This window comes from Borostomias antarcticus, assembly GCF_949987555.1.
Source record: "Borostomias antarcticus genome assembly, chromosome: 21".
Lineage (NCBI taxonomy): Eukaryota > Metazoa > Chordata > Actinopteri > Stomiiformes > Stomiidae > Borostomias > Borostomias antarcticus.
In genome coordinates, this window is record NC_140254.1 from 3,417,867 (window position 1) to 3,429,127 (window position 11,261).

Consider the following 11,261-nt stretch of genomic DNA (forward strand, 5'->3'; position numbering starts at 1 on the left):
ATGTATCAGGAGGTGGCCTTCCTGGCGGGCAGCAGGGAGCACGAGTTCCCCACCTTCCACTTCAACCCGCGGGAGAACACCCAGGAGGTCTCCTCCACGAAGGGGGTGTTCTACAAGCGGGCCCAGCTCCTGCTCCAGCCCAAGCCCCAACAGGAGGAGCCGGACCGCGGCCCGGCGGACAGCGCCGCCGCTATCATCAACGTGGGGGGCATTAAGTACCGCATCCCCTGGTCCACGCTGGAGGAGTTCCCCCTGACGCGCCTGGGCAAGCTGCGCGGCTGCAGCAGCCTGGAGGAGATCATGGACGTGTGCGATGACTACGACGGCAGCCGCAACGAGTACTTCTTCGACCGCAGCCCGTCGGCTTTCCGCACCATTGTCACCTTCCTGGCGGCAGGGAAGCTGCGCCTGCTGCGGGAGATGTGCGCCCTGTCCTTCCAGGAGGAGCTGATGTACTGGGGGGTGGAGGAGGCCAGCCTGGAGTGGTGCTGCCTGAGGAGGCTGAGGGTCCAGCAGGAGGAGCAAAGGGAGCAGCTGCGGCTGGAGGAGGAGGAGGAGGCCGAGCTCACCTCGCCGCAGTCCTGCGACGAGTCCCAGCAGCAGCAGGCCCCGGGGCTGGAGGAGGGCCGCATGGTGGACTGCATGCGCGGGCTCAGGGACATGGTGGAGAACCCCCACTCGGGACTGCCAGGGAAGATCTTCGCCTTCCTGTCGGTGGTGTTCGTGGCCATCACGGCCGTGACGCTGTGTATCAGCACCATGCCGTACATGAGGGAGGAGGAGGAGAGGGTGAGTCACTTTTATAAGTTAAACGCTACATCTACACAAAGGCCTAAGTCTGGTCAAATAAAGCAAAACAAAAAAGAAGAAGAGCAAGGATCATTTCTAAGCCTAACCTCAGTCACCGAATGAAGTAAAGTGAATTCTTCACAGACTAGAAAAAGCCTCCTCCCGTTACATCTGTAACACAAGCACCATGTTCACTCAAATGCTTTCAATAATTGAACTACACATAGGAGACAATATTCATTTTTTTATATTGTACTAAGACTGGGTTGTAGTTTTTTTTACCTTCATACTTCCACTTGTTCAGAGAGCATACTTTTAAGGTTCTATATGAAATTAAATGTCTTCAAACCACTAATTTTGCTTTATTCAAAAATAACTCCAAAATGATGATGAGCTGGACACAGTATTGCTTTTATAATGTAACCCTATTATATAACATGTTCAGATTGACATCTACAACTAAAGACCCATTGGGATGTGTCCAGTGTAATCTGTGCTTCCCAATCTTAATAATAATAATAATACGTTTATTTGTATAGCACCTTTCACAGATAGGGATCACAAAGTGCTTCACACACATAGCAACACACAGTAAAATACAGTAAAAGTGACAGACGCCAAAATATAAAAGGTAAAAACACAATATAGGGTCAAGTAAAAGCCTGTCTAACATAGCAACACACAGTAAAATACAATAAAGGTACAGTGCAAAAAGAACAGTAAAACACCAAAATAATAAGGGTAAAATCAGAGAAAAGAGGGTCAAGTAAAAGCCTGTCTGAATAAAAATGTCTTGAGCTGTTTTTTAAAAGCAGTAAGGGAGTCAAGTGCACCTAAAGGCGGGGGAATAGCATTCCAGAGGGTAGGGGCTACAGACTGGAAAGAGCGATCGCCCTTGGTCTTTAAATGGGTACGAGGGATGACCAGGAGCTCAAGCTGTGTGGATCCAAGCGCACGACTAGGGGTGTAGAGGTGGAGGAGGTCAGAGATGTAGATGGGGGATTGACCATGGAAGGCTTTAAAAGTGAGGACCAGAATATTAAAATGAATTCGGAACTGAATATGTAGTCAATGAAGGGAGAATAAAATTGGGGTGATGTGTGATCTCCTATTCGAGCAAGTTAATAAACGGGCAGCTGCATTCTGAATAACTTCACGGCTCATGACAGATTTGTTAAAACAGGTGATTAGGGAGTTACAATAATCAAGGCGGGATGAGATAAAAGCATGAATGATCATTATCATTTCTGACTTAGAAACAACACACCTGAGTTTAACAGTGTTTCTAAACTGATAAAAACAAGAACGGGTTAGCTGGTTGACATGATTATTTAAAGACAAAGACTCATCAAAGAAAACACCTACATTTCTAACTTGGGGTTTGACATGCACTGCTAGTGGCCCAAGGCACTGCTTAATGTTAGGGCTAATGTGGTCAGGGGCAATGATCAGGGCTTCAGTCTTGTCTGTATTTAGTTGCAGGAAGTTGGCTGCCATCCAGCTCTTTAATAGCATTTATGCACTCATTGAGGATGTTAAAATTGTTACATTCACTGGGATCATCTAAATCCTCTTAGATGAAGGATAAGGGCTTCCTGTGGAGTTTTCCCTCTGAGGAGCTGAACCTTGCCACATACTGTAGCACCATTCATCTCACTAACAGCGGTTGTCACACTGGGTGACAAACAAAGTGATCACTAAATTGAACTCAATGATTTCTTCTTCTGGAGCGTTTTTAAGTCTAGCAGAGACCAACCCTTAGATTGATGGCTCAAAAGTGTCTCTGTGTCAGATCGATTCGCCTCCTGAACGACATCAACAAAGCTTCAAATTATTAAAGAAAAGCCAGTGGCGTCTCCCCCATCAAAGAGACACATCTGCATTAGAAGAACTGGCTGAGGAAGTGCACAGTCTTCAAAGAGGAATCACTCAGTCAACCTTCTCATGAAGACAACTGTCTCATGGTTATATGTGCGGGTGTGTGTGTTTGTGTGTGTGTGTGTGTGTGTGATGGAGTCATAGGTGCAACAAGACTAGACAGACGGCCGCTGTGTTGTCAGAGGTGTGTGTGGGGGGGCGGGGGTGGGGGTGGGGGTGGGGGGGGGCAGGGTGACAGGGGAGCACTATCTCTGGAATGTTGGAATGTTCTCTGGTCTCCTCCTGCCCATGTCCATGTTAGGACCGGTGGCCAGCTGGTCTCCCCTATCCTGGGGGTGCTCTGAGTAAGCCGTCTCCTCCTTTGCTTTCCTCATGTATCTTAACAAATCATCAATGAAATTCACATCAACTAGCTGCATTTGGCAGCACTAATTGCATTAGCTCTTTGAAATACATCCAGCCACCCACCCTCTCCTCCCTACCCTACCCTCTGTCCATTAGCAGCAGACTTTGATAGCCAACTGTTAACACCTGCATATCTTACCAGTTTGGCACCACATGAAAATTGAATTTTCGCAGCTATTACATCCACAGAGATTCAAGATTGTTACAATTGGTCACTATAAATGAATGCATACTATTGACAGTTGATTTGACCAGCAATGCGGAAATGTTAGGTGCCATGAGATCTCACCTGCTCAGAGGAGGTTGAACAAACCTTTTCTAAACCCCCGAATAGATCTGACCCAAGCTATAGCACATACATTTCTACTGAGATGGAGTGTATCGATTTAGGCAAAACCTAATGGTTTTCAAAACCTGCAGAGGGCAAAACAAGCTGCTTACAATAGAAAGCTCTTAGCTTGTCTACCCTAATATGTTTCTTTGAGTGGTATTCAGAGGCTACAAACAAACAAACACACACACACACACACACACACAAATACACGTCATAGTGTATGTTGGATTTTATGGGGCAGGCTCTCTCTGGATGAAAACAGGATTAGATGCACTTGTGTCCATGAACGTCTGTGGAGGCGCCAGATGCTTGTTTCATCCGTCTGCTGTGTAAGGAGAGTTCAGGGACTGAGCCGTCCGCTTCTCTACAGCCCTCTCCTTCATGTCCTTACCCAGCAGCCCCGGCTCCCCGGCCCGTCCACACCTCCCATAAATACCAGCGCTCCAAAGGACATGCCAGCAATTAATATAGATCACCGCTGATGAATAGCGAGCCCAGATCTGGGGGTACATTTGAAAGGGTGGAAGAGAGAGACTGCTGAAAACACAGCTTTTGTTATTTACAGTTCTCATTGACGCACAGCATTTATGGTGTGTGTCAATGTCCTAGAATTAGATATGTCTTAGAATTAGATATGTGAGTGTGGCATACTTTTATAGTGATAAGACTACTGCACACTAGTCCTAGGTTCAGACCATATGTCTAAAGGCTACAGTGTGCCAGTGGCAGGGGCTGCAAGTGAGTTGCTTACTCATAATGACACAGGGCTCTAGACTGTGACCAGATCTTCAAGGAGTGTAATTAGTCATCCCTGTAGAGCCAAAACAGCTTGGTTAGCAGACTCTTACTTAGGGGAGACTCTCTCTCTCTCTCTTTCCCTCTCCCCCTCCCTCCCTCCCCTGACTGGACCGGAGATGTAGGGTAGCAGCCAGGCTGACTGGACCAGAGATGTAGGGTAGCAGCCAGGCTGACTGGACCAGAGATGTAGGGGGGCTAGGGGCTTGGCTAGCTGTGCAGGAAGGAGGAGGAGGAGATGAAGGGGGAGCAGGATGGACAGGTCATAGAGTTCTCTGGCTCCCTGTAAAGATCCAACCAATAAAAATGTCGACAGGAAACAAGACTGCATGGGTTACAGCCAATGCCCTGCCTAATCCAATTTATTGAGAGTGTGTGTTATTTTGATGTATTGACAAACTAATACATTAATAAAACGAATGAATATTGGAAATGAAGAGATAGCTGAAATTAATTCATCCCTTGGGGGGTAGAGTAAGTCTCTCCTCTTGCCAAAGACAATATCGATGATTTTGAGAATCCCTGAAATGGACTGCTGTGAAGAAAGACCCTAAGTTATCAATGGGATTGGATTTATGTGTTAGTCATTGTCCAGGGAATCCAAGAAATGCCAAGAAAGATCATACTTCTCTGCCCGGGCCCTTAATCACACGCACACAGACGCACACAAACACACTACCCCCCTCCGAGGAAGTACAAGTACACTGCACTCTGATGAAATAGGCTACAGATGAATGATTGAAACATCGCAACATACTGTAGAGGCAGTTGTCTTATAGGCAGCTGTAGTCAATTTGGTTGTGTGTTGATTAGAGAGAATCTCAAAGAAGGAACATACCAACCATTATGAGAAGTAAGACTAAGGAGAAGGCTTAAACAACAGACACAAGTCGTGATCGCTCTCTGCTTTGATCGTGAACTAGGTGACAGGTTGAAGCAGCTTTGATATTATTTCATCATTTAAAAAATAAATCATATTACTTCTGAATGAATTATGAGATTCCTGTTTTCAGAAGAGATTTGCAGAGAGAAGCCTTGAAATCCAATATGGGTGCTGGAACAATATTCACACACGCAGCCATATCCCAGCAAAGCCCAGTGAGGTGAATGAAATGAGAGTGGTAAATAAATTGAGTAGCCTATTAAAGTCATCTTTGCTCTATGGAAAGAGCCTTCTCAGCAAGGTCTAAGCCTGTTTGTAAACCGTGTCCACACACACATCTTTGGGATCAAAGGTGGCTGTGTCCTCCTATGCTGTTTGGTTTGAATAGCTGTCCTCACTCCTGATAGGGTCAGAGTCCTGTGTTAGCTAGCCTAGAACGGATCATTGTGCATTTTGAATTTGATCCACTGAATCCAACTTCCTGGAGCAGAGCGCATTTAGTATAGAGGTGGGGACAGCAGGATGGGAAAATGTAGGCCTACTCAGCTAGAAAGTTTTACTATCAACTACTATCAACTTTGCACTCGCAAAATTTGACTTAATGGCTGGCTTCCATTATATGTCACATGCACGGACACAAGCATGGACACACACACACACACACACACACACACACACACACACACACACACACACACACACACACACACACACACACACACACACACAAACACCCCTGCCCACACATTCAGGCTACTGTACATACTTCGTGCTGTGTTCACACCGGGCGCTAATTTTTCCGGCCGCGCAGCAAGTTTACATAGAAAGTCAATACAACGCGCGAACTGGGCGGCGGGCAGCACTGGCGGCGCCAGTTCATTCGCAAAATGAACTTTTAACTTTCTGCAGCGGATTCGCGCGGCAACCCATTGGATCCCGCGGCGAGATTGGGGCGAACCGGGCTGAGCGAATCTTCTCGCCGTGCCCGGTGTGAACGTGCAAGCATTGTAAAGGATTGTGAGTTGACAGTCTCCAGACGAAGCAGGTGTTCCCCCGTGGAGATATAAAACACTGGATGTTTTGTGAATTTTAATTTCACTGTTGCCTTCTGCCAAAGGTTTTTTTTATATAGGGGAGAGTGGGGTCAAGTGTAACACTTTTTAACTGTTTTCCAGATTACTTTGAGACTAATTCAACTAGATTAGTCATGTTTTGCTATATTATAGTTACACATGTCTATTCATTTGTCATATCATGTAAAAGTCCCCATAAATGACATAAAGAGTACAATATTGATTTATTTTTGAGAAGTCAGATGTTACAGTTGACCCCATGGGTAGGGTCAAGTGTAACATGGTGTGGTGTCAAGTGTAACATATTACAAAACAACCACAAATAAGATAATTAAAACACTGTATTAAGTTAACATCATCATTAAACATCTTTCATAACTTAATTAATCATTTATTAGCCTTTTTAACATAGACAAACATTTAAAATGTGAAATGTAAACATGTAATCAAGTGGAACACCAAATCAAACATATACATTTGTTATTACACTGTTATTACACATTTCTAAGGTGATTTTCAGCCTAGCTACTCCATACAGTCTAAATTACCATTTACTAAAACATTGATAATGTTTGGTTCATTAAAAATAAGGGCATAGGCTGAAAGCTGTGAATAGCTGAAAGCCTGTTACACTTGACAAAACCTTCTTGTGCTAGCAGGAGTTAGCAATAAATATTTCTAATAGGGGAGAGCCGGGACGAAAGTAACACTTTTTCGTTTGATCCAATTTACTTCGAAATTAATAGCGGTAGAGATTCCATGTTTTATGACACACAACTTGCACACGTCCTTCACTATTATTGACTGTAATTTCCGTTCTAGGATATATGAGTTTAACATAAATAGGCTGGGAACGTACCGAGGGGAATGTTACTTTCGTCCCTATGGAGCGGGACAAAAGTAACACAACAGTGGGGCGGAAGTAACAGCAAACGAAGGGTCCTCGTATCTCTGTATTTCAGGATTGTAAGTCTCTTTACTATCAATACATGTACTATTACACATAACACATATATTATTATACACAATATAATGTTTGTATAGATTAAATAAATGCTATAAATTCGAAATCCATACAGCGCACAGACAGCTGCCCAGCTATGACCTCCTATGCTGCCTGTCTGCAGGTTTCTTGGAAGAATAACCCTCTCCTGGTCTACCTCACCCTAATTCTCGGCATATTCTGTAAATGTAACAAAATAAATGCATTGTAAGTCACTGTCAAATATCACAGACCGAAATAGCTATTGTTACTTTCGTCCCGCAGGCTACTGTTACTTCCGCCCCTCTCCGCTCTCCCGTCACTTATCCCTGGCTAGTCTCCAAGACTTCATCGCATGAAACTTAAAACCTATGCTATCATTTAGTCACTAGATGTCTTAAGAAAACTACATATGTTTACAAACTTAAACAAGTAAACACAATTCTACAATCGAAAAATACTTAGGGGACCACTTTTTTACTTATGGCGCTTAAAAACGTTATCCTGCTATAACTCCACCAAACAAACTCGGTTGGTGCCGAAATTTTGTATGAAGCTAAGGCACTGGTATATGCATGTACAAACGTAACCACGTCTTCGAGGTTGCCGTAGTTTTAGAGAAAATGCGCGTGTTACTTTCGTCCTCCGTTACTTTCGACCCGGCTCTCCCCTAGTCATATTGGCCGTTAGCTAACAAAATAGGCATCAAAATGATATGACTTTAGATTAATGGGAATAAAAACTCAGGGCAGTAGTTAAAAAATACCGAAAATTTAAAAAGTAACTTTCTTACCTCAAAAACAGACTTTTTGTCATAAAATCTGAAGATCGTCAAAAAATGAGCTGATTTCTTCCAGACAGACAGAGGACTTAACTGAGCATGTGCAGAGTGAGTTACATAACAATAGCTTACACTTGTGTTACACTTGACCCTGTGTTACACTTGACCCCACTCTCCCCTACAGTTCTGAATCACATTTAGGGAAATAAGAAAAATGCTCTCAAGCTCTTTTTTGATTCTCCCATCTTAATGCAGCCTTCATACTGTAGGTCTCGAGGGGTGTAGCACTTTTCAAGGTATTGTTGTATACTTTGTCCTTACAACACCACTTTATTATGTACAGTAGCCTTAAGCATTAATTATTAATATATTTTCAATTGTGAGTCTGCGTTTGCTTGAATCCTCTAGCCAGCTAACAATGGGCTGTACACAGCTAGCTAACTCTTGACCTGTAATCACATGTAATTAGACTTTCAAATATTTATGGTGCCAATACATAGGTGAAGAATTCATGACATTACAGAAACTAAAGATATTTCAGCATGACAGAATTAAATTAAATTTGGCTCCACTATATACCCAATACCCATGAATGTCTAGAATGATAGGGCATTGCAGCCCGGGCCCTTCACTCTGAACAGTAGCCTGCAGTATTGTCTTCAGACGGAGCCATGTCCCAGTAAAGACCGGAGAATCATAAAAGAGACTGAGATTATGTTTCTTATTTTTTGTTCCCTCAAAGAGATCCATCAAAGCCTTTTCCCCTATTGTAGTTTTATAAATAATGTAAATGTATTGCAGCACCGTCTATCGCCTCATTTATATGCAACACCAGAATTCTGGTTGCTTGATCAAAGAAGCTGACTTCTCAAATCCATGCTGAGTCTGTTGATCAATTAAAGATACTTTGTTGCTTTCAAATATATTTTCAGTTACAGGGACTTTATTCTACTCATCAGTATGACTTATGTTAATGGACCAAACCGGGCAGAATCCAGACACTCCAAAAAATGTGTCCACGAGGATGTAGAATTAAAATATATTTTTAATGTGGCTAAATCATATAATTTTAAAAAAGCCAACATGTTTCGACCAATAATAGGTCTTCAGCAGGGCTTAACCCTAGAGTACTGACTTCGGGAGATTTTCACCCACATGATTTTAATTTTTTAATTTTACTTGTGTTGCTGATGACTGCGGTGGGCGGGTCCTTGGGTACCTTCAGGCTGCTCTCTGGTGTCATTGAAGGTATAAGTGTTTCCCTGCTCCAATCCCTGTTTTTTTCTACAGGCATGTGTTTGGGTGATTTTTTTGTTAACGATTCCCTAATTTTACACCAATTTTACAGCTTTTTTATAAGGTCCCCCCATGATACAGTACTTTTTTTTTGTGACATTGTTCAGTGAAAAATGAAAGTAAAGTTCCTCAATTTGCAATGCATTGTTGTACTTTTAATATATTTTGATGAGAAGTATTTTTATGGGGTATATTATATCGGGTAAAATATACCCAACCTTACTGATGGCGTTAGTACTCTAGGGTTAGGACAAACAGGGACTTATGTTATCTTGTGTGTTCATACAGTAGTTGGCAACGTTTGTTCCTCTGTCCTGTGAATAAGCCTAAAATGCTGAAGGGTTTTGTTGCTGTCGCATAACGTTCTTTCGTGTGTGGTTTGTGTTTTTGTGTATCGTCTCTCGTAGGGCGAGTGCTCTCAGAGGTGCTACAACATCTTCGTGCTGGAGACGGTGTGCGTGGCCTGGTTCTCTCTGGAGTTTCTGCTGCGCTTCATCCAGACCCAGAGCAAGTGTGTGTTCCTGCGCACGCCCCTCAACATCATCGATGTGGTGGCCATCCTGCCCTACTACGTCACACTCATAGTGGACTCCCTGTCCGTGGGAGAGAAGCCTGCGGGCTCTGGGAACAACTACCTGGAGAAGGTGGGCCTGGTGCTGCGGGTCCTCCGGGCCCTGAGGATCTTCTACGTGATGCGGCTGGCCAGGCACTCGCTGGGCCTCCAGACGCTGGGGCTGACAGTCCGCAGGTGCACGCGCGAGTTCGGCCTGCTCCTCCTCTTCCTGTGCGTGGCCATGGCGCTGTTCTCCCCGCTGGTCTTCCTGGCGGAGAGCGAGCTGGGCGCCAAGCATGAGTTCACCAGCATCCCCGGGAGCTACTGGTGGGCCGTCATCTCCATGACGACGGTGGGCTACGGGGACATGGTTCCGAGGAGCATCCCTGGCCAGGTGGTGGCGCTGTCCAGCATCCTGAGCGGCATCCTGCTCATGGCCTTCCCCGTCACCTCCATCTTCCACACGTTCTCTCGCTCCTACCTGGAGCTGAAGGAGGAGCAGGTCCGGGCGCTGAGGCAGAAGCCGTCCTCGCAGGACAGCACCAAGTCCCAGAACAGCGAGGACTCTCAGGACACGGACAGCTACCACGGCATCATGGAGGCCATTGCCATCTCCACGGCGCAGCGCAGGAAGTCCATGGCCGTTGCGTCTCAGAGGGCCGCTGAGATAAGGCAGACATTTCAGGCCTAGTCAAACTCAGCCTGTGTGTGTGTGTTACATGGGAGACTGCCACCCACAGTGAAGAACTCGTGGCCTTGCAGGACCAGCAACGGAGATGATATTCTCTTTGCAAGCTCCAACTCCCTTTAAGCTTTGTAGCTCTGTACTTTGGTGTGAGTTTATTAGATTTTATAAGAGAGCTGCCGAAGTCTTTTTACAGACATCAGTGGTACAGAGTTTACCACTATGGATGGACAAGACTGTCTTTGGTCAATGACAATGGACGGACAGGAGTAACTATTCACATAGGATTATACTAGGCTATGTTGAAGCCCTTTAACAAAGCATGGGGATAAAGCAAGAACAGAAAGTTTTCTCAAAAAAATATTATCGCCAAGCTTATTTGAGTTGGAAATAAATCCTTTAATTAGAATATTCACTTTTTTGTAACTACATGACTGCCATAAGACCGATAATTTGAGTATAAATCTAACATTTACAAATTTCGGTACACTTTTGCTTCTAGACGCATTAGACTCAGGATCAGCATTTTTGCCATGCCCCCTGGGTGTGCGCTTTAACTATTTATTACACATAAGGATGCACTTGGGGTTGGTTATGCCTCTATAAGCTACCAAATTAATTTCAATAGTATTGCCAGCTACACATTCCAGTTTAACATCACTTTATGATGAATTATAAATGCCTTGAACATTGTTTTCAGAAAGCCCCTTGGCTCCAGGCATGGTCAATCTAAACCTGAGAGAACTTCGATAAATTGTATAAAGACCCTTTTAAAGGGATCCCCTGGGATTCAAACCATTTCTCCTA

At 44.3% G+C, this 11,261-nt stretch overlaps 1 protein-coding gene across 1 annotated transcript; it reads left to right on the plus strand.

Annotated features, from left to right (window-relative positions):
• kcng2 (potassium voltage-gated channel, subfamily G, member 2) lies at nucleotides 1-10,460 on the plus strand (the record flags this gene model as incomplete). Its single annotated transcript, XM_084455536.1, has 2 exons — nucleotides 1-789; nucleotides 9,624-10,460. 2 exons carry the CDS (start codon nucleotides 1-3, stop codon nucleotides 10,458-10,460), a joined length of 1,626 nt encoding a protein of 541 aa, XP_084311662.1.
• Nucleotides 10,461-11,261: the final 801 nt, after the last annotated feature.